The sequence below is a fragment of the Ambystoma mexicanum genome, chromosome 5q, assembly GCF_040938575.1.
Source record: "Ambystoma mexicanum isolate Mex_15411 chromosome 5q, UKY_AmexF1_1, whole genome shotgun sequence".
Lineage (NCBI taxonomy): Eukaryota > Metazoa > Chordata > Amphibia > Caudata > Ambystomatidae > Ambystoma > Ambystoma mexicanum.
The window spans coordinates 124,503,739-124,531,086 of record NC_090933.1 but is presented as its reverse complement, the minus strand read 5'-3'; the positions used below and the strand labels follow the sequence as shown (position 1 = coordinate 124,531,086).

Here is a 27,348-nt window from a genome sequence, read left to right as displayed (position 1 = left end):
TGGGTGGCAGCAGTGTGCCAAACAAAGCGGGTTTGTAGTCACATGTACCATTGTACACAAATTGTAAATCTGTTGTCCTCCATTGCTATGGTTTGAGTGCATTTCTCTTACTTTGAATAGGGAAACTAAGTTACCCGACTTGCAGGTCTAGCTGAATATTAAAGAATTTGCAAGGCTGGACTCCTCACTAATATCTTACTTCAGCGGTACAGAAAACTGCTGTATTGTTGGTCATTTCATGTCTTGGCTACATATAACTGCTGGTAACATTAGCAATATTAGTACAACATTGCTAATCAAAATGGTCTGTTTGCTAATCCAAAAAATGCCAATTAGCAAACTCTGCTAATCAATTTGTGATTTGTGCTATAATTACTTTAAGAGGATCATTGTACCTCAATAAGGCTTCTTGCCCTAGCATTAAGTCTCACTTTGACCCAGTTTCCCAGATGTACGTATCGAGCCTGATCTCCGGTCATATCGGTCCTGTGTGTGCATTTCTTGTTCTGGACTCCCCATCTACTGACATGCTGCTGTTCTATTGAATGCCAGGTAGCCATAGCAGAACCACACTGGAGCGGGCCTGCCTGCCTCATTATTTGGAATGGTGATGCTCCAGTGATTGTGTGGAATGCTAATCTGTGCGCTGCAACTGCTTTGTGGGATGCTGCTGATGCTCCCTTTGATTAACCTACTTGTCCATTGGCCAGTAGGTAGTACAAGGCAGCCTTGAGCTGTGGGATGTTCCATTCCATAAAGAAGGCTGTAATTTCACATCACAGCAGTTGGACTCAATTATCAGTCACCACTTCTCGCTGGACACCTTCACTTCTGAGAATAGATCTTAAAACTCAAATCACAGTTCCTGCGAGTATAGGTGCTTGCCTGTAGTGCATCCTCCTGTCACTGGCATGTTGCTCACTACACTTCTTCCACATTATCATCCATCTCAGGCCACAGATACTTTTCTTGTCCAGTGTAAATTGCAGGTGGTCCTACTATTCTTTGACAATGCCTTCGGGTCTTACTTTCGTGAGAGGAATGGCTTTGCCTTCCCTGAATACCACGTATTCTATGGCCATGCTCAGAGCTAACGTGCCTGATTGGTTACAATGTCTAGGGCAGACTGTGTACCTCCAGCCAGCCTTTCATGACAAATCTAAACCGGGTAGTTGGTTTGAACTGCAGTCATTCTATAGCCATTCTATTTCACTCTGTACATGACTTTCTTTATTGACTATATTTTCCAGGGGGCAAGAATGTGTTGGGTGAAGGTTTCTTGCATGGGAGACATGAAGTGGAGTCATCACATGTTCTTGCTGTGGGATTTGAAGCGCATAGCGCTGTCATTTGCATGGTATCCAAGTCCAAACACAAAGTCCCTCTCCATAGAGCTCCTGTCTGTAAGGCATGTTGCATGCAGAGGATTGGGGGGTGACCATCAATTTCTTACTCCGGTTGGGGGTGGATTGTCAGGATGTGATTATAGCTCCCAGCCAAAGGCATGATTTAGCTGGGCTGAAGTCCAAACTCGGGCTGAACCTCCATAAATAACTCTTGGAAAGAAGTTATAGGAACCAGACTGCTGGACTAGTTTGCTCCTTAAACCTGGTGGACTAGCCAATCCCACCATGTTTGGTCTGAAGGCTACCAGCTAGCTGCAGTCGAGCCTTCTGATGGCCGTTTACTGTTGCATGAGCCAGGACACCACCAGGTATGACCCCAGGCCAACCAGGTCTGCCATAGCTCCTGCCTACCTCCCCATGCCTTTTTTCACCATGGCTCAAATGACCCCACCTGCACCTTCCCTTTTCCTGCCCCATTTTTCATTCTAGTAGACATTTCTTACATCATATCCATCTCTTTGTCCTTATCCTCGCCTCCTTTTCCCCTCTCCTCGCCTTGGTGCTTTCCCTGGACCCTCTGCAATCTTTCCCTCCTTTTTCCATCCTTCTCCTACCACCTCATTTCTTCGTCTACCTTCACTCGTGTTCCTCCATCACATTCCTTTACTGCTCCTGCGCTCTTTCTTCTTGCTCATGCCGGCCTTCAGCTCCAATTTTGCACGCATCACCTCCTTTCTGGACCCCTGTTCTAAACCTACCTTGGTTTTGATTGGGGCCTTAATCTGGGAATTGGGAGCAGATATGTGGGGCAAGGGATTGAGCCACAAGACTGGCTGAACTCTTTCAAACTACAACATTCTCTTGTAGTTTGAGGTGGCTCAGCAGACAGAGTACACAAAATGACCATACCCGACTCGTACTTACTCGTACTTCCCACTCCACTACACCAATGCTTGTTGAAGATTCAAAAGCAGAAGGAACCCAGAGGGATGTTTGCCCAAGCCTAGTATAAGAGATTTTGTAACACATCCTGACCCATCTGGGCTTCAGCCCGAGAGCTGATGTCCATGCTGTAATGCATACAGAAGTAATGGCGAGGCCCAAATAGCAGCCCTAGTGCACACGTTCCTGGAAACCTACCTCTGAAAAGTCACAGAAGCCGCCTTTGCCCTCCTGGTGTGTGCATGTAGGACCAGAGGGGGTGGGGGTGTTATCAGCAGGCGGAAGTGAGCCTGGCCTGAGGAAGTGAGCCGAAGGAGATACAGAGCCTGTGAGATGGCGGTATGTCCTTCGTTGTATCTATGTGAAAGTTGAGTGAGTGCCTGAAATCCAGGTTATGGACCGCCCTGTCTGCAAGGTTGGAAGAGAAATGTCCTGATTAAGGTGGAAATCTGACAGGACTTTCAGGATAACTGAAGGATGCATGCACAGCATCACTTTGTCTATGGGAAATGTTATATTTATTTATACCATGCACCCCTACCACTCAAGGGAAGTCTCCAGGTGCTCAATGCTGTCAAGGGATAAGAAACTGAAAGAGACTGGAGTTTGCTTTTGCTGTAAGATGAATCGACCGGTACCAGATAGGTGGTCTTCCAAGAAACCAATCTAAGATCTGGTGTGGCCGGAAGGATTTATGGGGCAGAACTGAAAGGAGGACTATCAAGTCGTAAGTGGGAGGAGGAGACTTCAGGGATGTAATGGAAAGGACGGGCTTGAAGTGGCACAATTCCTCAAATTGTCTATTCACTAGAAGATGCAACAGAGTAGGACATCTCTGAATTTTAACAGGCCCCTACAGTTGAAAGGTTCTGAAAATGCCTGTACTGGGAAGTGAAAAAGGCGATTGGCAGGTCAATTGGCACAGTAGACAACAGTGACAAAACCTAGTCCACTTACTGTTCAAATGGACTCTGGTGGAGTCCCTTCTAGGAACATGTATGGTCTACAGATTTTCCACAAAGAGCCACAAATCATTCAGGGCCTGCTGCTGAGGAACCAAGCGATCAAGGGAGTGGGCAGGCTGCAAGATCAGTGCCCTGAGACAGCAGATCATATCTTTCAGAAGTAGATAAACTGAAAGACTGAAGACTAGAGACATGAGATCCCAGAACTTGGATGGCCAACAGAGGTACATACCTGAATCAGGGAGAATGTGGTCATGGCCCGGTACTTGACCAAGTCCCTGTGCTGGAGAGGGAGTGGATGAAAGGTGCATAAAATCCCTCACAGGAGATCTGCCGATAGTCCACCAAAGATTCCAGCATCTAACCACCCAAGATGCAAGCATGGGACATTTGCGGTTGTTGTGGGTTACACACAGGTCTACTGATGCAAATCACCATTTCGGAAAAATTGGCAGAATTACTGCAGATTGAAACTCCAATTTGTGGTTCAGCGTTGCAAGGAAGTCTGTGTTCACGTGGAGTATAACGGGCATAGGGAAAGGTTGAAGGTAGATCCTGTGTGGAAGTGACCAAATGTCAACCTCCAGGAGAGAGAGAGCTGAAGAGTCCTGGCCCACAGTTTGTTGGCATAGTACATGGCAACTGTGTGGTCTGCGAGGTCAAACACCAACTTGCCTGTGGTGCTTCGCAGAAGGGCTCATGGCCTTTAAGATTGCTGTGTGCTGTTTCCTTTCATGAGGGCACCAGGGATTGTGGACCAGAAGTTTGCCTACTGTGGCCCCATCCCAAAGGGGGAACCGTCAATAGTTGTAGGAATTTGATCCTAAAAGCGATTACCCCCTAGGCAGTTGGAGGCTTGACTGCAGCAGAGAATGTCCAATCACAAGTCATGTGAAATGGGAAGGAGCATCGACAGAGGCTGAGGGATTGGATTCCACCAAAAGCCTCAAACTTCCAGGCCACAGGCCCGAGCGGTACCGTAGATTATGAAAAACATTGCACTTCTCTTGAATTCTGGAATGTCTGTTACCATCTCCATGGTTGGGAGAGTCCAGAGTAGCTGCTGTATGCAGGTGGCATTAAGAAAAATGAAACCAACATGCCGATTAGTGCGTTTGTGAGCCTTACCTTATGGCCCGCACAGGTTTCGGCATGTCACTCATGCCGGTCTTCCGTTTTTCTTCTTTTTTGTTCAGGACACCATTGAAAGGGAGAAGGGACTACATTTCGTCCGTTCCAGGGTGAAGGGATTACATGTAGTCTCTTCTTCCGTTCCATGCAGACCATTTTCTGGTATCAGGTAATAATATCCCCAACAAAAATATCGCCGTAAATATGATGGACGTTTGGTTCGCCATAGGCAATATTTTTATTGGGGATATTATGTGGGAGCGGGGATTGCGGGGGTGTCCCCCGCACATTAAAAAGTGAAGGGTCCATTGTGAATTTCGCCGCAAAAATATGTCGATATTTTTGTATGGCGATATTTTTGCGGCGAAATTATCACATGGAACCCATTTTCTTTGTTTACGAAGGCTGCCAACGAAAGGGAGAATGGATTAAGTTTCCCAGTCCGTGGCTGCCATTTTGTTTTTGGATGCGAAACGGACGCCTCTCACAAACGAAAAAAACACCATTAGTAACCTGGTCTAATGGACTAGGGTACTAATGACAATAAGCCCCTCGCCAAGGGCCATTTCTGCATCCGTTAATGCAGTCGGGGCCTTCGCTAAGCTGTAACTATGGGCTCGTTGGGCATTACCTGACACGGTATGGCCCCTGGCTCGAGGCTTATTGCCTACTTAATGCTTGCAGCCCAAATTTCAGCTCAAAGGGGTGACCTGGTATTGAAACTGCCTGTGGCATAGTAAAAAATACAGGAAGCAGAGATGTGAATGGCACCATATCAGGAAATAAGCATCCTTCAGATCCACTGCTCCATTCCAGTCCCCAGGGGAAAAAATAGAACACATCTGAGGCAGGGGGAGGATTTTAAATTTCTCCAAAGGAAGGGAAATGTTGAGCTGAGAAAGGTCCAGAATGAAGAGCTGGCCTGCCTGGTTGTTATTCGGCTCTGCAAAGGACCGTGAGAGGAATCCAGAGTTCTTCTCAGACAAGAGAACCTCTACTATTGCCGCAATCTCCAAGAATTTTGCAACTTCTGGAGGCGGGATGATTGTTTGCTTTGAATAAGAGGAGGCTTGGAATGGGGGTGGGTAAAGTGGAAGACTATAACAGTGACAGGCCATGGACAGGGCCCAAGGGTCCCAACTAATTATCATCCAGGCCTCACTAAGAAAGCAAATTCTGGCTTCAAAAGGAACGTCATGAGGCTCAACCATTAAGCCATTGCTTTGACTTTTGCTTGCAAAAGGACCCTTGGTAGAACCGTTTGTGTTCATCGCATTGCTACTTTCTGCAAAAGCTGGAAGACTTGTCAGTGTTTTAGGTATGTCTGTCTTGAAAGCCTTGAAAAACAATCAACACAAACACTCTTGGCATTGAATGAAAGGCAGAAAAGGATATGTAAACTGCTTTGTGGTGATGGCCAGGAACTTAATTATTTGAGTGTTCGATTTTCATTTGGTTAACTCGTTCATGGACGAGTTGTAGGGGTCCACCCCATCAGAAAGAATATTGAAATTTAGTAGTCCACATCCAGATCTGATCCCAAGTAACATGCCTCCAGCCACTACATTGATATGATACACAGATGACAATCCGAGTTGGCCTGACGTAGATGGTGACTTTGTTACCAATACCATCAAGGAGCTGGTCCTTGCCCAGAGCAAACAATGCTGTCACTGAAGGAGCCGTCACCCTACAGTGGCAGTCAGATACCCTCACACGGGTGCAACGCTAGGCACACCTTTTCTAAGAGCAGGATTCACAAGCCTATTCTAAGCTAAAACAGCAAAAAGCACTTGGTTTGGGATGGCTCTGGGTAAATCTCAAGAAATTCCAAAATGCTCTACCTGTATTAATTAAAATTCTTATCAGAAGAGGGAGCCACCTCTTCAGCATCATCCTTTGAGGGGACCCCTAAATCTGGTTTTCTCCTGGAAGGATCTGTAGGAGCAGGGTTAGAAATGGGACTGTTAGGATCAGGGGTGTAGATGAAAGTCCTTTGAGGACTGGTGGACGTACAGGCCCTGCTTCAAAAGGTGGTTGAGGGGATGCACCAGAGAGCCCTGAAAGAGCTGGTGGTGAGAATGAGAGGGCGACTTATCATAATAGGGCAGATAGGCTCCAACCCTGAGGTCATAGCCATTGGCAGAGATCTTGAGAGGTCTTGTGGATCAGCTCCCAGAAGTATGACCACATGGACGTAAAGTGCATATGGGTTGGGTGTACAACGTCATAGAAAAATGAAATCTATCCTTGGAGGAAGATTGTGGCACCGGATGACTTGACGAGGGCTATTACCAAAAGTCTGCAGAAGACAGACCAGAAAGCACAGGTTCAAATACTGCAATAGAGTTGACAAATTATCATGGGTGTAAACCCTCCCCAATTTAGCCCCAATACAGGGTACCTCAGGACCGATCCTAGTATTAGCCCCCTGAGGGAGATCCTTTGGAGCAGTCACATAGTTGGAAACTTCAGGTTTGCCCCCCTTCGTCCCCATTTTATATGCAACACCGAAAGCCACAAAGGTAGGAAGCACTAGGTCAGGCCAGGCTCACTCACCAGTCTTCTCTTCTTCACATTGGTGAATCCCAGGAGATGCGAGTGCATAAAGTCCTTCAAGTGCTGCGGCCAATGAATGAGCCTCTGCGCAGAAAGTGTCACAACACCAGCAGCGGTATCAGTGTGCTCTGTGTCCAAGAATGCCAGGGACAAGTAGCAACGCCCACTGCTGGATCCTGCCCCTCGCAACTGGAGCCAGAAAAATTGATTTACCAGCATAGACAGATGGACAAACACCAAAGCCAACAAGAGGCAAATGGAATTCAAGTAAAAGGAGAAATAAAGCTCAGAGTGCCTGATGGCAAGCAGTCCTGACAAGCATGGAGAAAATGGCAGGTGTGCAAGACCTAGGACAGCACATGTCCACAGTAGCACATTGAGGTCTTTGGGAACACATTTTGTGCTGGAGAAAAAGAAACCTATGTCCTGTCCACATGGAATAGGACTACGACATGTAGAGGAGTCAGGGATAGGAGCAATTCATGACCACAGCAGAAACATGAACCGAAGAAGAAATGCACACCAGTCAACATGACATGAGGTTCTACCGACTGGCTCCACTTGGGTAAAGGGATGGGCTCCAGATCAGGGCAATGGAATGGCAGGCTTCAAAAGGTAAAACAAAAGATCATTTTAAAATAGTTCTTCTAATAAGGAAAAGCTCAAAAAGATTATTCTTCACATTACAGACAGGGCAAATAATTCATTATGTATATCCTTGATTTGAGGGATTTGAGGCGGTTGGACTGTAATGAAAAGTCTCAGGAGGGAAGGTTTTAGTATTTGAATTAATAGAGTTGCAGTGAGTTGGTTCTATATAGCACTTAAATAAAGTAATGAGCCTAAATTATCTATTTTCTTTTTCTTAGCCTGTTCAGATTGTATAAAAGCATGTTTTTTTTTTAACAGGTCATATGTTGGATTTTGTTGTGCACTTATCTTCGCCTTCTATGGAGTTTCTGTCTCTGAGATAAAGTTTCTGACAGACTATGGATTGTACTTTATATTTTCCTCTTTGGAGACAATTTAAAGAGTCTGCGTAAAGGTGACTGTAGTGTATTTTAAAAATTAAGAGTAAGGAATACAGTGATCAACCCAAAACAAACTACATTGTGTGAACAATAATTATTTAAAAAAAAACATTCAGAGACAATAAACACTTTTTGGAAACATGTTAAGTAGGATATTAAAATCACTTCTTTTCTTTCCTCTTAAGAGGATATCCAAATCATAAAAGAGGGCGCTTAGAGGGAAGGAGAGGGGTAAATCAGGGGTTCTCTTGAAACCCCAGCCTCCCATCCATGGGTAGACATTTTGAAAAATGACTTCAGTAATATATGGGTTAATTTATTCCATAGATGGAATCCCTCAAAATCAGAATCCAATCTGTGTAATGCACACATTTATTTTATCCAATTCGACACAAAAACGAAATTGCATCTGAAAGCTTTTGACCTTTTTCTGCCTGCCTGGCAGGAGTTCACTTCCCTAGAGCGGCATAAGGGCCATGCCCCATACTATCAGCTATTCTCCCGTGGCACGATGCAGTGTGAGAATGTGTTTACCTACTTTAAAGCTTTAAGAGTGTGTTGAAGACATGCACTTATCTCGTAAGTGAATTACTACATACTGTCTCAGAAGTACATTCCTGATAAATGTTCCAGCATTTCATTAATCTACAATTACAGAGCACCCCTTTTATTTTGTTGATCAAGCTACAAAGCTGAAACTTCTAAGGCTCTGTGCAGTATAACTACAATAACGCCTATATAAACGGATGTCCGTGTGAGTGCTTCTGCGACGTGGAGGTGGTTGGGGGCTGCTAGACTCTCCAATTTAACTACAGGCCCCAATGGCACAGATGGCGGAGGGTTTAGCAAGCTGTAGGCCACCGCTGTAGCAGGTCTGAGCTGCAGCACTACCATAGAAGCAATGATACGGTGGTGGCCGACAGAAGGCGGGGCGGACCCAAGATCGCACCTGCATCACGCTATTCAAAAGCGCAGGAGGTGTGAGAGCTGCAACCACCCTGGTCGGTTGGAGCAGAGTCTGGAATGGCCACAGGTTCTAGTGCGGAACACAATGTTCATTGCTAGAAGGCCAAAGTGAAAAGAGGGGACTGGGTGGAACAGCAACATGCGATGGGTCCAGGCGGCAGCCTCTGTGCACTTTGCATGAACGAGCAGTGACAGGCTCAGAGGAGCAGCTGTTCAGGCCCTGAGATCTATGGTATATGCCTGACAGAGATGAGTTGTGCCAACGCTTGTAGGGTGAGATCTTGAGACCAACCGCAATGCCCGTGTGTGACCCAGATGGGACCTGTGGGCAGCCGCGGGGATCCCTCTGACTGCTGAAGTCGGGCACCACCCTCATGGAGCACATATCTGGAAGTGGGAGAGGAGCTAAGGGCAGCCGACCTGGAAGGGCCCATACCACAGGATACAGATTTGACAACAGGCCTCTCTAACCGGGGATTTGCTTAAAAGAAATTAGTCAATCAGTACATGCCTACAGGACTGACGCAGGCAACATGGTCAAGACGTAAAAGTGCGGGAAGCACTGCAATATACCCTCCATGCTGCAATCCTCTGAAAAATCTAGAAGACCAGAGGTTACGGCCACCATGGTTCATGTGGAAGAAAATTCCCAGGGGATGCGTTCCCAAGCGGCCACCAAGACCAACCTCCAAATACAGCTCTCCGAGATTAAAAAAGAAATTCAAAGTTGTATGGCAGAGCTATCACAAAAGATGACGGCACTGGACAAATGGATGCGAGAGGCAGAAAATAGAGTAGGAGAGATAGCAATGACTGTATGTGAACTTGTCTATGAAATTAGCAAATGGGCCCATAGAGTGGCAGTATTGGAAAATCATTGCAAAGCCATGGAGAAGAAGCAGAAAGATGTGGAAATCCGCTCCAGAAGAACAACGTGCTGCAGTCGCTGAGGGTGACCTCCCAGTCTTGGTGCAAGATCTCTTCCGCCACTTACTAAAAGCTCCGGAAGACAGAGGCAGTGCTGGACCTCATGCATCATACCAGCCCTCGGGCCCACTGACAGGACGCAGCACTGGATGTCCTGACCAGAGTTCACTTCTTCTTGCTAAAGGAACAGATAACTAGAGCAGCCAGGGAGACGCAGTTCATACATTTTAGGGACATGAAGATTACGCTGTACCAAAACGTTGCCTCAACCACGGCGATGAAGCGACGGATGCTGCGTCCAATGACTAAATGGCTCAAAGAAAAGAAAAATCACCTGTACGTGGGGCTTTCCCACAGCATTGCTCTTTACAATTAATAAAAAAAAAGTGGGCCTTAAAATCGAAGGAAGGTGAGAGACTGTTGCGCCCGGAAGAGGACTCTGCTGAGGGAGAGGTTGCAGGACACCCGTACGACTTGGCTGCTCCCTCCCTGGCATGGACACGGGAGGGCAGAGGCAGGAGGCCAGCAGCGAAGGACCGAAAGGAGAATGCACAATTGAAATGACACCTTAGCTGGCAGATGGCTGTTGAGCCTTGTCCTGAGACTGGGCAACCCCAGTTCAATGAGGATTAGCCCGCTGGGCGCTGTGAATTAAGTTTGTGGAGGTTGGGGGGTGTCAACACCAGCCCCTGGCTATTGTGTCTCTCAAGTTGTGGAAGTCTGTTGATGTTTAACACTTCATGTTTAAATAGTTTACTATGTTTTGATGGTTTGGAACATGAGGGGTTGTGGGAAATGCAGGGACAAGCAGAGGTTTATTGTTAAAAGGTCACAGTCATTGCTTGGGCAAAGGGGATGGGGAGCCACACGGGAGACCTAGGAGGTGGAGGCGCAAGCTACTGTTGGACATTAGCGCATATATAAGTGGGACCAACCATGTCCACTGATCTAGACACGGATGTGCTCTGCATAGTTACTTGGAACGTCCAGGGGCTAAACTCCCCTGTAAAGAGGAAATCAGTGTTGCAGAGGTTGTGGGACATGGCTGCAGCCATAGTGTGTCTGCAAGAAACACAAAAGTATTGCAAGTAGATGAACACAGAACGAGACATCGGCTATACATATGACAATTCTTTGCATCGGAGGGGAAAAGACGAGAGGGGTGGCATTATTGCTGGCAAAGGAGCTACCATTTACAGATGCTCAAGCTATGAGGGATCCCCAGGGGCATTGTGTGTTTCTCAAAGGGATGTTGGGGGGAACGAGACGCTTGGTTACCATAATGTCACTTTACATGCCCAATAGCGACAAGGCACAGTACCCATTGACGCTCATTCCGAATAAATGATGACGTCAGCTGAGTGCGACATAATAGGGGGGACCTCAACTTAGTACAGAATCTTGAAGTAGACAGAACATCACCACCCACTAGACTGGATTACAAGAACGCGATTTCCTTTGCATGGTTGTGTTTGAGAATTAGGAGTGGTAGATGCATGGAGATTCGTTAATGATGGGGACTGAGATTTTACATACCGGTGCCAAGTACCTTAATCCTGAGCATAAATGAGATTCATATTGCACTCTGAGCAATCTCTGATTACACCCTGGTAATTGCATCAGTGAGAGTTACCCAGCGAATAAGGAGGAGTAGCCATCCCTGGAAGCTGTCTGAACCAATATTAAGAATAGTTTTCTCGGTCAGAAAATAGCTGAAGTGATCTACTTTAGCAATAATAGTACATCGGGACAGTCATTGGAGACCATATAGGAACTATGAAAGTTGTTATACAGGGTGAATAATAAGTCACACGGCTGCATACACAAGGACTGAAACATTTCTCAGGTCACAACTAGAAGAGGCAGTCTGTGTGGCAGAGGCCAAACATAAGGGTAATAGGTCCTGGGTAGCACTACGGAAGATAAAATTGGTAAGGTGCAAGTTGGAAGTGAATTTAGCAGATAGGTCAGTGCAAGCACTGCTTAAAACCAAACAACAATACTATGTTAAAGGAAACAAAGCGAACCGCCTCTTAATATATAAATTAAAAAAGATCTGGACGCGGAACAACATACAAAGGATGACGTACGAGGCGGGGCAACAAGAGATAAGATGAGCTGAGGATGACCGAGATACTCCCCACATATTTTGAGGCGTCAAAGACTAGAGAAGCGGGAAAGGAAGGAACTGGTGCGTTACATGGAGAGTGCGGGTCTTCCCTGCCTATCTGTAGAGCATTAACATGGGTTAAATGCTCCGATCCTGGTGTCTGAAGTGGAATAGGCTATAAAATCCCTTAAGGATAAAGCCCCAGGACCCGATGGCTTTACATCTACATTTTATAAGATATTTCAAGCCAAATGGATTCCACATTTGGTGCGGTTATTCAATACATTTTCAGTCATGGGCATGATAACACCATCTATGGAAGAATCCATAACGATTCTCATTCTGAAGCCTGGCAAAGACAGTGTGCTGCAAATCATATTGACCAATTACATTAATGAACAACGATCCTTGCATGCAGGGTGATACCTGTCCTCCCGTCACTGATTAATGAAGATAAAACAAGGTTCAAAACCGACAGGAACACCCAAGATAAAATCAGCAAGGTGCTCAATATTATCGAAATAGGGAAAAGATTGAAAGGGGATTATATCTTTGGACGCCCATGGGGCGTTTGATAAGGAGGACTGGAAATAGATTTGCGTGTCACTAGAAACAGTCAGATTTGGTCTGAACATTCGGATAAGTGATATTAGCCAACTATACACCCCATTTTTGCACTGCATTTTTCTGTCTCTTTGCAAATTCAACTACTGCCCAGCTAACAACCGCCCCATATCTATCCCCCCCTCGTCCTTGGAAAACTCTTCGAGAAGTTGGTCATCCCCAACTGATACAGCACACTGAACATGTTGGTTGGTTCCACGACCATCAACCTGGATTCCGAGCATCCAGAGGCACGGAAACTGCTCTTCTAAACACCCGTGGGGAACTGCTTGCATCTCTCAATTCCAACTCTTCAGCTGTTCTGATTCTACTTGACCTCAGGAATCACAGTCAATTACCTATGGTCCAACAGTCTGGGGTGTCAATGCCTAATTGTGTAAGGGAAATTGTGCCAGGGTTCTGCCCAATAAAATGGGGCCAGACAGCTATAGATTATTTAGGAGTTCGGACTCCCAATACCACATTGCGGACTCTTTATTTTAACTTCCCACTGCTTTTTAAAGGGTTTGCAGAAGACTTGGATAGATGGGATAGGCAAGAAATCTCCTGGTTTAGCAGATTTGCAGAGTCCAGATGAATGGGATACCCAGATTGCTTTATCAGTGTCTGGCGCTGCCAGTCCAGTTCCTGAATGCTCTACAATACTCCAAACAAAGATCTTTGAGTTCATATGGGGAGGGGGGAAAGCACGTATATCCAGGAAAGTCCTGCTTAGAGGAGGGGAAGGCCGGGGGGGCTTGGGGTGCCGGTTTACAGGTATCATTTGGCAATGCAGATTTCACACATGCTGACGTGGAAAGGGGGAGATCAGAACCCACAATGGAAACAAATTGAACAAGCATTTGCTTGATGCCTGCTCTCCCAGGTTCCCTTTTTACAACTAAGAAATTGGAAGGGGAACTTCCCCTTGCTATCCTCAACACGCAATAAAATATAGTACTGGAATAGGGCATCCCGTAAATGGGAAGTTCCCGTGGGAATGGGTCTGTGTTGACCTCCATATGGATAATCAAGAGTTCCAACCCGTTGGGGTGAAGGAAAGCTTCAGGAGCTGGGTGAATTTAGGTTTCATGTATCTCTATCAAATATATGCGGGGTAAACCCACTATCTTTGTAGAAATGCAAGGTCAGGTTTCAGATTCGGGAGCCTGAAGGATTTTGCTATGCGCAGTTATGTCACTGGGCTTCACAGCCACATTAAGGATAGAGGTAAACGAGACATGTCAGCGTTGGCACTCACATACAGTTCAGGGATACAGAGAGCTAATTTGTCCACATTATATAGGTTACTGGACAGGTTAGACCCGCAGGAACGTTTTCCATACATGGTCAAATGGGAATGGCAAATACAAGTTGAGATAAATGAGGGGGCCTGGAGCAGGATCTGGGCTTGCAACACACGGGGCATCTAGATGTGTGGCAGATAACAAATGTGTGGTGAAGATCTGCTACAGATGGCACTTAACCCCACAGAGGCTACACAAAATAAACGCAACGTATTCCCCCTATTGTTGGAGGGTGTAGTGGGAAGAGGGATTCTAGTTGCATGCGCTATGGGCATGTGGGAAAGTATGTCATTTCTTGAAAGAGGTTTTGGTGCAAATAAAAGACATCACTGGTTTCCCCCTGGCCATGGATCCACGGGTGATATTGTTGGGTGATCCAGGGGATGGGATTTTACCCATGACCGGTTAACGGGCTGCATTGATGACCCACCTCCTGGCAACAGCCAAAAATACCATTGCTCGTAATAGGAAAAGCCCATAGGGTCCAACTCTGCAGATGTGATGAGCGAAGATATAGAGCATCTTAGTGGCGGAGAAGATTACAGCACTGAAAGATGGGAAAAATGAACGGTTCCGTAAAACATTGGCGCCATTCATAGAATACTCGGAAGAAAGACCAAGGTCCACCGTAAAGCAGCTCCTGATTAAACAATATTCTTGCTGTGATCTCTCTGGCCATGTAGACCCGAACGGACGGCGACTGTGAGGGGAGGCATGGTTAGTAGATAAAACAGGTGAGGGTGCATTGGTCTCAACATATGATGTCAATATTGTGCCGTTCGACGCCTGTTGTGGACTCCGGTGGGAGCAGTGTAATGATTTCAATGTCATAATTCCTTTGCCTAACGTGTAACGCTGTGACAGTTAAATAAAAAAAAACCTGAAAGTCGCGACAACAGAGAAGCGGATGAACCGAAATCAAAGGCCCTGCTCCTTGATTCTCCCTCGACCTCGCCACGAGCTTTGGAAAAAACTACTCTGCCACAGAAAAGAGCAAGTAGGAATTTGAGACAAGTGCGGGGTAAGGGGCCCCATGGGAGAAATCAAGGTGAAGTCCACCCCCGAGACCCACAGCAAAGATCGTGCTCTCCCGGGGCAAAAAACCTTTGGGTTCAACATGACAGAAAAAAGGACAGGAGTCCAGCAATGGACAAACCCAAATGCCACTACAGAACCAGGGTTCATGCACCGTCGGGATCAACAGGTCGGCGGGCCAGTAGAGACATCCGTACTAACCGCTCTCCTCCGCCTAGACAAAGGAAAATGATGACAAGAACTTTTAAATTGCAAAGAATATATGAAAGACAGGACAGTTGGACACTGAACCGTAAGGCTCTACTTAAACTGGTCCAGGAGAGTCGGTTGTCTCATATCGATGTCACAAAAGACATAAAAATCTTGGAACCAAATCCAAACGGAAGAAAAGACAGTTCGTTCCTACACATAGGATCGAATTATATTCAAGAACAAATCTGGAAAGCAAGAGACAAATTGTACAATCTTGGTTTCGACCTGTCAAATGCGGTGGAGGGTAAAACATTGACTTTGTCCCCGCAGGAGCGGTCTTACTCTCGATTTAGACAGCAGGAACCTGTTCGAGGCTCTCGGCCTCACAAGATTCCTACCGGGGAACAAGCTCTCAGTATGTTGAAAACCGGTCCCGGCGAGAATCTAATATTTTGAACACTCGACGGGACGTGAAAAGGAGATTGAGTTCGGAGAGGGGTCTCACCGGCATCACACTCGACACGTAATGTAACTCACAGAACCTTTCAACGCGTGGAACAAATAGATGAGACAATGAAGCAGGGTAGAAGCCTATCTGGAAAAATTGACCCTGTTGTGGAGGGAACGAGATACAGCATGGACTCCCCAAAACCCCTAGTCAGTAGGCAGTAGCCACCAGAGGGTCCTTCCAGCGTTTCCTTCAGGAAGGCATCGGTTCCCATGGAACCCCCGGAGCTGTCGCTAAAACTGGGATTGTGGAATACCAGAGGATTTGCCCACTTAACTGTTACATCAAACGTCAACTTTGGGAGTTTCGACGCCTTATGTTTGCAGGAAACATGGCTAATCGAGCCTCCCACGCTGGGCGGTTTCCAAATGGCACATTCACCTGCCCATAGAAGTGAGAGGGGCAGACCGAGATCTGGCCTTATTACTGCCATAAGAGTGGGCTCAGGCTTATCATTGTCAAAGACACTTTTGGCTTCGGAATTTATTCTGGCGACGCTCTTGGAGTGGGAAAGGATGGAAGGCTCCCTGGAGCTTAATCAAAGAGCAGAGATCCTTTTGATCAATGCCTACTGGAACCCAAAGCGAGTGACTAACGACTACTTCCTCGCTCAAATTGAGACTCTAATAGATGACTTTCTGATAACATCTAACTCCAGCGACGTGATCATCGCCGGAGACCTGAACATTGATCTAACCCTTCACTCTAAAGTGCTCCAAAGTAGAAACAATAGGTGGCACAATCTTCTAAATGCAAGAGAGATGCACATCCTCAAGCAAAAGGATGTGAAGAAGCTCAAAGCGATTCCAACTTGGGAGAGAGTGGACCAAGCGGCAATAATAGATTACATCCAGGTTTCGAGGAGCCTACTGCCGCTGCTCACATCCTTTATAATCACCAGGACGCAGCATAGTGACCATAACTTGCTTACCTTCTCGTGGCATTCACGGAGAAGAGAGGCGGTTTTCGACGCTCAGAACCTGGCAGTAAATCAGAGCGGATAAGGCTAAGATTGTCAGAAGTAGCTATTGCCAATATAACCACCCAATACAAGGCACGTAAGCTGGTTGACCATTTATGCCCGGCAAGTCAGATCGAATACTCGCCCCTTCTGACAATATACCAACGGAAAAAAGGAGTGTTGAAACAGGGAAACAAGGTCCCACTCCATACATATAACGAACAGCTAGTAGCCCGAAGAAAGGGGGTCAGAAAATTGCAACGGGAGGCCGCAAAAACAATGTCCTTAAGTAAGAAGGCTGAAGCTACTACGGCAGTAAAAACTTAGAAAGCTTGGCTGAAGTCAACAAAAGCAAATAGGACCCAGGTAGACGCGGAAAACATGCTGCACGCTATCAGTGGTCATAAGGCACGCGACTTCTGGTCACTAATTAAGGGCAATTTTAAATTAGTGAACCAGGCACTGCAAAATTCGATTGGTGAAAAAACATGGTTATCAACTTTGAAAATCTTTACGGAATCCTGGATAAGGAAAAAGAGAGCGGGGCCCCTAGTTCTGGGGAACGGTGGGAAATCCCTCTGGACATGTACACAATCAAAGGGAAAATAACACATCTCAATGGATCCGGAGCGGCAGGCCCTGACGGAATAACCAATTTTGACATAAAAAACAAATTGGAATTCTGGGCACTCTTCATCAAGGAGGTTTTCTCAAACTGTGTTAGACTCTCGACCATTCCCTCATCATGGAAAAAAGCGATTCTGGTTCCCATTTTTAAAAAGGGAGCTCAAGATAACCCTGCACATTACCGCCCTATCGCTTTACTTGATTCCATAGGAAAACTCTTCGGTGCCTTAATCCTGGATAATTTTAGTAATTGGATCTCCGTGACTGGCCTGTCGGATCCTTTCCAGGCGGGATTCGTGAAAAACGTCGGAACTATGGTTAACATCTTGGTGGTGAGCACACTTAAAGCTAAAGTGTTCGAGGGCAGCCCGAAGAGATCTTTATCGACATGGCATTTATCGACCTGGTGCAGGCTTTCGATCGGGTAGACAGGCAACGTCTTTGGGCAAAACTACAACTTCACGCCTGTCCCCCAAGGATACTGGAGCCCATAAAGGCCTTGTACACAGAAACCACAATATGTGTCCGGTTGAACAACCAAGGCCTTTTATCTTCCTGGATGAAGACGGAAAGAGGGGTAAAGCATGGGTGCCCCTTAGCCCCGCCCTGTACAACGCATACACGGCCGATTTCAAAGAGTATGAAGCCAGAGTCCGGATGTTCCCTCCAACACTGGGATCAAGCAAAATCTCACGCCTATTTTACGCGGACGACATAATACTCTTTGACGTAACCCCGATCGGCCTCCAGAGGCAGATAAATAACCTCGACTCCTATTTGAAGGAAAACAACCTTTTGATGAATTTGGAAAAGACTAAGATCATGACTTTGGGCGGAAATGAAAGGAAGTTGGAGAAATTCACATGGGCGGTAAACACCAAAATCAAACTGGTGGATAGCTTCAAATACCTGGGCTTTATTATCAACAAGAACATTAAGGAAACAGTGATGCAGGAGAGCATCATGTCCAAAGCGAGACTGCTCATTTCACAATCTCGGGCAATATTGAAAAAATATGGAAAATTCACTATGGCGCCAGTGGTGACTTTCTACCAGTCTAAAGTGATCCCAACGCTCACTTATGGGGCAAAAGCTTTACCGAACCTTCCAACATCCTTTTGGTTAAAACTGGAAGGATTTTATTGGAGAAAGGTTCTTAACCTTCCTGACTCGCTACCAATGGTGTTAATAAGAAGGGAACTCTCTCTACAATCTTTGACCTCCATTGTGACCCGTAACAAAGCTATGCTATTTCGAAAGTCTTTACTTCCAAGCTCCCCACTGATTATGCAAGAAATCCAGCAAGAAATTCAGTCGGGATCATGCAAAATGCTAATAAAATGGGCGGCAAAGATCGATTCAATCCTAGAGGGCGCTGGAAGCTCTAAAGATGAATTAATTCACAACCCTTCCAAGGTCAAATTGCGTCTACTACATCAAGATTGGATTGATACTTTGGAAAAAGCAGCCGCATCAAAATTGTTCACAGATCTGCCTCCACAGTTGACTAAAGTGAACGAACTTAAGCCTTACTTGTTAAAGGGGCCGGATCCCATTCTCAGGGTGAACTTCTTAAGAATCCGCCTGAACATTCTTCACACAAGGGAAGTCCTATTCCGAAGAAAATTGGTATCGGATGAAGCCTGCAGATTCTGCAGAAAGTTAGAGATGGCAGAAACCATAAGGCACCTCCTGCTAAACTGCTTAGGAGTCACGGGCCCCCGCCTGAGACATCTGGGGCACTTGTTCAAAAATCTACATGTCTATGATGAAGAGGAATGGTGGTGTCGGCTTCTAAGTGGGGAGAAGACTACTTGGGTGATTGCGGTGGTGGGCTTCTTCCGAGAGATTGAACTGCTTACCTGACGGTAGTTATGAGTGAGGAGGATCGCCAGCTGGGCGTCCTCACCTTAACTTTTCCTGGGGGGACGCTGACTCTGATTTTGAATTTGAACTAGAATCGAAAAAGAATTGATCTGACGGAGCCTTTCGGGGAATTTTGAGATGTTTGGGGTTCTGGACAAAGAATGATTTTGCGGGGAATCCGGACCAGTTAATGTGGGGATTTCTCTCTTTTTTTTTCCCCCTCTTCAACTTTGTAAAAATTGTTTTATACAATTAAGCCAAATAAAAAAAAAAAAGACTATGTTGAAGAAAAATAAAAAAAAAAAATTAAAAAAAAATAAAAGCACTTCGAACGCGATTGTGTTTTCCAGGGTGCAGTAATCACAGACTTATAAAAACAGAGTTAAGATTACTTTTAGTTTTATTTATGCAGCACAGGTTACGTCACGAGGGCCACCTTGTTTCTTGACAAATGTTGACAATTCATGCTACTGCTGGAAAGAGTTGAATGAGGAGATGTGTTCTAATGATTGACTGTTTACAGTTCCTTTTAAAAAAATTGGTTAGTTTCTGTCAGTGAGTACCACTGCGTAACTGATCGAGGAGAAACGGATCTGCCTCCCCATTTGGTAAACACATATTTGGAGGCAGGAGATTATCAGAGTAGAGGACAGGAGGAAAGGACATACCTTTCTAATAGTTTGTTCAGAAAGGCATGGCATTTATGGCCCAAGGGATTGCGCACAACGCATAGACTTTTAAACGCAACTCTCCCTGCAATTGGAAACCAACGCAGTTGGTTTAAGGAGGCAGATGAGCCCTTCTCAGGAGTTTAAACACATTCTGGTGAGACCGTTTTGGCTCTTTTAAAGTCTTCGAAAAAGGTACTTTCTAAGTCCAAGGTAGATCGATTTGGAAAAAGCAAGCCTGGATAAAAGTGATTTGTTAATTGGATTTGGCGGCTAAATTAAAATAAATGCAATTGGAGAATTTGGCCAAAACAAGTACCTACCACCTTGCTGAGCCGGGTGCCAAAGGAGACCAGATTGTCACTAATGGCACAGATTTCGCACCTTGTCAACAGGCGATGGTGCTGTGCCAAGGAATTAGGTTAAAAGTTAGTGTTACAATCAATTTGCCAGGGAAACAATCAGAAACTCTGTTTTACGGGTCCTAAATGCAAATTATCTCTGATTTTTAAGTGTGCAACAATTGAACCGAAGAATATCTTACTCACGTGGCAAGCCTAGCAGAGCTGGCATTGGGAGAGTAGAGGCCCAATGCACTTTACCTGGACTCCTTTTGTACCTGAACCGAGTTATTAAAAGAAACAGGAAGGCAATGTATGGTATAAGCAACTCACAGTTTGGTGTGCTGACCAAGCTCAAGGCTTAACCTTGTAGGAAGGGATGGAGGATGAAAGGAACACCAGAGACCATTCAAAAACAGCCCAATAGGTGAAGCAGATCTGTTACAAAGAAACCACGATTGAGACACTAAGACTTACAGGACCCAATTTATTGAACCTTAGCGAATTTCAGTATTTGTATTTTAGACACTAGACCATCAAAGTCGTAATTGCTCAGCTGACGTGCTTACATGGTGTGAAAAATGTGTTGGGACAGCCGTTCTCTGAGCAATACTTTTTTCTAACAGAGAAACCCAGACATGTCTGGTAAAGTTATGTCCAGAGACAGAAAACAACTTCTAAAGTTTAAAGATCAATGTTATAACCAACAAAACATGAGAAGAATGCATTCCCTACAAAGTACCTGGGTCATAAATAAGTAATACCCCAATCAGTACAAGACTTGGAGCAAGTGTTCAATCATGAATGTAGATTCAGATCGTAGAATAAAAAGGTATGTTCTGGGGTCTAGGAAAGCCTAACAGTAGATATGGTTTCAGACAACCATCTGGAGGTACTGAGCTAGACCTAGATTAGACCATCCCAGCATGCTGCAGATGTTGGGCCCACTGGGATCACTTCCTTTCACGCTTAGTTACTTCCTCAGAACAAAGATTCCTTAAACTGGAGGCACTACAATATTCCACTAGGCTTTGCAATTAGCAAGGCAACCCAAGATGCTGAAAAATGTTCTCCGGAATGTGGTTCACACACAGCAGCACTGCACTTTCAGTCCGCGTTACAATATTGAGTAACCTAAAAAGATATACTTTAAATATATTCCCAAGATTGCAATCAAGCAGTCCGATACTTTCCATCGAAGTTCCTGATATTCTTCGCCACATGAACCGGCTCGAACTGCATTTCACCGGGCAACCCGGCCTAGCAGGATGTCTGCACTATTGCACATCCTTCTACTGCTTAGCAGCCCACATGGTAGGAAATGGATGTGATTTGATGGGTGTTGGTACTTTAATAGAGTGAAGATCAAAGACACGGATATAGTAAACGTTCATGCTGGTTTTATAATTCGGTTTCAGCAACAATATGTACAAAGCTGTGATGTTATGATTTATCATTGACATCAATGGATGTTACCAGAACCTTCACAAGAAAGAAAACTTGTGTTTTAAAAGTTTAGGCACCTGAACTGTACCACGTGTATTTAATTTTCATCCTTCGCGTCAGCTAAAGCAGAAAACTAGCCTAAAGACAATTGAGAACTGTACATGAAAAGCAAAATGACCAAAATCTTGCAGCACCTTGTATAGAATGGAAGGCTAATATCAGAAGAGCAGAGCTTCGGCGAGGTTATGAAATCTCAACACTTCATCTGCAACCAGAAAACTTCTATGAAATTTGGATCATAACACAGCACACAAAGCTTCTCTTGTCATCACACCCTGATGAGCGCTTCATGCCAGATTCTACGCAATGTAATAATTGGTGTCACCACTAGTGGTACACAATTTATTTACCTGGGGCTTGAGGAGAGCGGTGAAGGGTTGAGCCAGACATCATCCCCGCTCTCAATGCAAACATATTGTCATCGAGCCATCCTCCTGGCAGCAACACAAATTGGAAATAGTAGGCAGCATTACTTGTTGAGCCACAGTGGCAGTGGTTGAGAACAGACCAGGAGACCACGGTCACACAAACATCTGGGAGCTATTCCTTGATTTCTAAAATTCGGAAATACATGCAACAGGAGTCATCTATCCTTCGCGTCTTGATCTCAGTCACGTGCATTGGATCGGTTACCCTTGAACACATCCGTCGGGGATCTCTCCTATGAAAATGGATTGCCTTACTCTGAAAGGGGGAGTTTCTTTGGATATTAGAAGGCTATTTGCAAAGCCACTTCAACCTCCCAAGAAGCAATTGGTAATAATGACCTCCAACGCACTCTTGTTAATGCCCACGCAGATTTGCGCAATATTGTGGTCATGCCAAAGTCACATGGGGGTACCTCGAGTTGGGGAAAAAGGAACAAGCATCAATACATGCAACAGTGGCGGGATTCTGATCAGTTTGGTATCAATGGGAATAGTAGACTGCATCATCGGATCGATGTGATTATCTCCCCAACAAAATACACAAGCCGAAAATACCAATGTATTTCTTCTTTTTCCACATTTCCATGCAATTATATGTGGGAGCCGACGCCTCTGCCCTCCCCATACTCGCCTACCCTAACGTAGCCCCCCCCCCACATATAACTGCATGGGAATGGACAGCAAAAGATTCTGCATTTTCAGCCTCTATCTTTTGCCGTGAAATCATGGGGTGATACCTGCATCGTCCACTACTGAATTCATAACACTTGGCCCTTAACTCAACTTTACTTCAATCTGTAACAAAAGGTCTCTACTTATTTTTGGAATCAAGCTTTGCAACATTTTACAGGTGGTGTTGACAAAAGCTGAATAGCTTATTTTTTGGTATACAAAGCTAAAGGGGGTGCCTTGTCAACGTGCCCTGCAGTTTTCATACAATATTAGTTAAACAAATTATTATTTAGTTGTGCCATTCATCACAAACCATATGACTAAAACTTAAGTGAAAGGGAGGGCCTTCTCTTTTACGGGTCTGAGGTTCTGGAATTCTTCAAGGTTGATTTTTAGCTTCTGTGTACATGGTAATATGGAATAGCAATATTTAATTGCAAATCTATTCCTATAATGTTCTGAATGTTCACAATAAGCTCCCGATTACCATTCCAATATTGTTTTCCATAACCGTATTTGTTCCCACAGACATACAAAGAGAATCGCCACATTGACTACATGCTGTGCTGCATAAAACTATCAAATAAAATATCTAATGTACCCTTTCACAGCAATAGCTCAAACAGCAGCATCAACAGGTGGGGTCACAAAGTTGTAAAGGATTTCCGGATGTGCAAGAGGCTAGTTTTAGTGTGGTGGACGGGCGATGCGTGGTCAGAGCACTAACCTGCAAAGGAGCGCCGCTTCAGGTTCAGCTCGTTCGCCACCCGCACTTCCGTGCACAGCCTCAGCATCATTAACATGGTGAGGATCATGATGATGCTCTGCCACAGAAGCGGACTTTCAAAATGTCTTCCAAACCTAGGAAAGAGGATCACAAAGTGTCATGGTAAACCACACTCTTGGGAAATGTGTAGCCAATCGCTGACATCACCATTTAAAGTCCACTAAACATCTGTTCCTCTCTGGAATAGTTTGCAGTTGGAACTCTTAGCAATCTAGAACATACAAGTCGATTCTCTAGATTTGCACTGTACATTGTTTCTTCACTTACACCCTCTGTATTCCAGGACCCCACCCCCTCAATACAAAGGCCACTCAACATTACTATGCCATCTAAGATGATGTCCATCACCCATGTATTTCTGTATCAGCTAATATGCAGAGTTGTCACGCTCCTCCAAGCTTCAAAGAAAGCAAACAGAAGAAAAACATTTGTGGTGTTGTTATCAAAATTACCTTATTTCTAAACTGTGGAAGCATTTACTGGAAAATGAATATACTTAACAGCAGGTAGTGGTAAAGAAAGTGCAATTCGGACATCTTCGAAAAGTCATAGTGCAAGATCCCTTTCTGAAGGCCTGTGTGTACTGAAAGGACATGCTCCAAACATCTCTCCCTCCACCACTGGTTTACAGCAGACCGCACTCGGAATCCAGGTTGAGGTTGTCCTAGAGCCTCTGACATGTTCAGTGGCCAGGAGTAATTCCAAGCCAAACCCTGGATATGCATGCCTAAGAACAATACCAGAGGATCAGTCATAGAATCGGAGACCTCCACCCCAAAAGGAGTGACCCAAGCACTGTCTCGCTGCACTAGATCTTTCCATTCATACAGTATCACCCATGCATTGGAATGCTCTTATGAATTGTGAAAGCTGGGCCGCTCAGCTTGAGGGATACATTTGGAGCTATACATTGGGACCATGGAATGCAACACCAATTCAAGCAATTAGTATAGAGTTGGGCTTGACCTCACGGAGCACAGTGATTAAATCTAATAGGGGAAATCTCCATTTAAAAATCAGATGAACTGAGTGGAATACGGTACTCGCTACCCTTTGGGGCAAAATGACCAATGGGTCCAGTCCGACCTTGTTAAAATTTAAATCAATCAAGGAGAGCTTTTTTGAGAAGATGGCACGGGCACCAGACTGGGAGGAGAGTTCGGGAGTACTTATGGGTGCTTTTAAGAAGAACGCCCAGGCTTGGAATTGGGCCCATAATCGCGATCATGTGGACCAGCTATCCTCTTTGAGGGATTATGTCAAGCTGCATTTCGCTTATAGGCGTCCTCAGAAATACATCTCCCAATCTCCTAGTCCTGTTTTCAGAACTTAAATTCCCTATTATGGCAGTTAAGGGCTCTTGGTTGGAACTGCCGAAGGAAGAGCGGTATTGTAGAATATGTGGTGATCGTTCTTCGACTGAGACATTAAGACATGCTCTTACTGCCTGTAAAGTGATGTACAAATATTATTTCAGATATAGGCCTCGTGCAGATGGTTTTGGGGGAGGGGGAGGGATTAGGAATGATTCTTTTTGGCTAAATTGTACGTCGGGTTGTAGCCTGGCGAGGCCAATTACATTGGTACATGTTTGGGAAGCATTCGAGCGTGAACCTGTTAAAGTGGCATTGGGGGCTTTATGTTTTGATCTGTTTGTCTGAGAAAAAAGGGGGAAATGAATTGATTTTTACTGTGAGACTATCTTTAAGTTTATTTATGAATTGTTGTGATGTTTTTGTTTGTATTTTACTTTGATTGATTGGATGTTTTTATATTTTTTTCTTTTTTTGTGAATAGTTCTGATGAACTGTAACGCAAATAAAAACAAGGAAAAAAGAAACAATCGAACACCAAACCGTAGGGCACTCGACTTAAGAAATATTAGTCTGCTGAAGCAGGATAATGAAAGCTTGTGCCAACCTGATGTGTTGCTGTCCGATTAGTAGCCATCTTGCTGCATGCCTTCAGTATCGTCCCTCCACTACATCCCACAATGAGCGAGAAGCCGGTAAGTCCTTTACAGGCATCCTATCTTGTAATTGCCCTGTGTATTTTTCATTTCTACAGTCCTAAAATCCAATGTGTTCCAAGCAATGGAGTCACAGTTCACTTGCTTTTCATATTGATGTCCAATGATAAATGGCTCCCTTTTATTGTCGAAATTCACCTTGTCAGACTAACATGTTACCTATTGGCATACTTTTCATTCACCAGTAAATATCATATTGGCACACTGAGTCGGCGCTTTCATAGCCACATCTGGGGCATCTTGGGGGGTGGTCATTAAGCATGCGATGAAGTCTGTACGGGGTATAGTGATATCTATGGAGTACCTTAAAGTGAATTAACTTGAAGCGGGAGTTGAAGGATACCCTGTGTATGCATGCCCACATATGGGCCCAGCGTTCGTCGGTCATTTCCAACCCAAGTTAGTCTTCCCATGCATGTTTCAGTTTGGTGAATGCTGGGGTGGATCTTGTTTGAACCATGGTATAGAGTCTGGATACTTTACCCCTCGTGTGCGTGGGGGAGGTTAGCTACGCAATTACGGGATCATCTGGTGGTATCGCTGGGAACGTAGGGTATTTGAGTTTAAGGGTTTTCCGGAGAGACGAGTACTGGAGCCACATTGACGGTCTCCGTCTCAGGGACAATGGGAGGTCTGGCCATTCAATGAAGTTGCCCTGCTCAAAGATGTCTCGGATCAGTTCATATCCCACCTCGGCCCAACGGCGCATTATGAGTGGTGGTACATGCGGGACTCCCGGGAGGAAGTTCCAAGTGGGAGGTTACCATGGAATGGGTGGGCGGTGCAGAGTAATTTCCATGCTTTAGTTAGGGCCAGGGTCGTGCAGGTCACTGGGTCAAATGAGCCCAGGGCTGTCAGCATGGGTTTACTAACTAGGGAACAAATGTCCCGGTCGCTAACTGTCAGTTTTTCGAGCCTGACGTACGAGGGGGGGGGTCTAATGTGTTGAACCAATGTGACGTGAATTGGACTTGCGCTACCAGCCAGTATTTGAAGAAGTCAGGAGTGCCACAGAAAGGTGTTAATCGTGCGAGTCAATGTTCGGAAGAACCCTTCACCTGGCCATAGAGGGATATTGGTGAACCTGTACAGAAGTTGGGGCAGTACTATCATCTTTAGTATCCCTATTCTGCCTGCAAGAGAAATCGGTAGTCTACTCCAACCTAGTGCCCTTATTGCAAGGTTCGTAAGGTATTTTTGATATTTTCTTCGAAGGCCAATTCGAAGTGGCGAGCTATTTCTATTCCAAGATAGGTGAATTTTGACTGAGCCCATGCAAACCCCAGAGTATCGGGGGTGGGGGTGACGCATGCAGTCTGAGCGGGAAGAGGGTGGATTTAGAGCAATTCACTTTGAGTCCGGAGATGTGTCTGAAGTGGATAATGTCTCCAATATCGGAGCCAAATTGGTGGAGGGGGAGCGGATGAAGAGAAGCGCATCATCAGCATACAAGGACACTATATCAGACTGGCCTGCAGTTCGTAAGCCTCTATGTGCATGGGATTGGCATAGCATGTCAGCAAATGGTTCCATCGATATGGCGAAAATCAGGGGAGATAATGGGCAGCCCTGCCGCGTCCCCCTAGCAATTTGGAAAAGGGGAGAGCATCAGTCCTGAGCGCAACCGGGTCGGAGTATAGTAGTCTAACCCAGGAGAGAAAGGAGGGGCCGAATTTGCATTTTTGGAGAACCCGCCAGAGGTACTTCCACGACACAGAGTGAAACGCTTTTTGCATATCGAGTGTGGCGGCTACTGCGTGAACATTTGGGTTTATTCTGCTAATTATGTTAAAGAGGCGCCTCAGGTTCAAGGAGGTTGAGCGTCCTGGGTTAAAGCCTGC

At 45.3% G+C, this 27,348-nt stretch overlaps 1 protein-coding gene across 2 annotated transcripts in view; it reads right to left on the bottom strand.

The window, feature by feature from the left end:
- The window catches only part of SLC66A2 (solute carrier family 66 member 2), a 436,935-nt gene that overhangs the window by 290,450 nt on the left and 119,137 nt on the right, over nucleotides 1-27,348 (bottom strand). For both annotated transcript variants that reach the window (XM_069620644.1, XM_069620645.1), the window contains exon 3: nucleotides 23,419-23,552. In XM_069620644.1, the coding sequence (XP_069476745.1) occupies nucleotides 23,419-23,552 (134 nt within the window). The remainder of the gene's footprint in view (nucleotides 1-23,418; nucleotides 23,553-27,348) is intronic.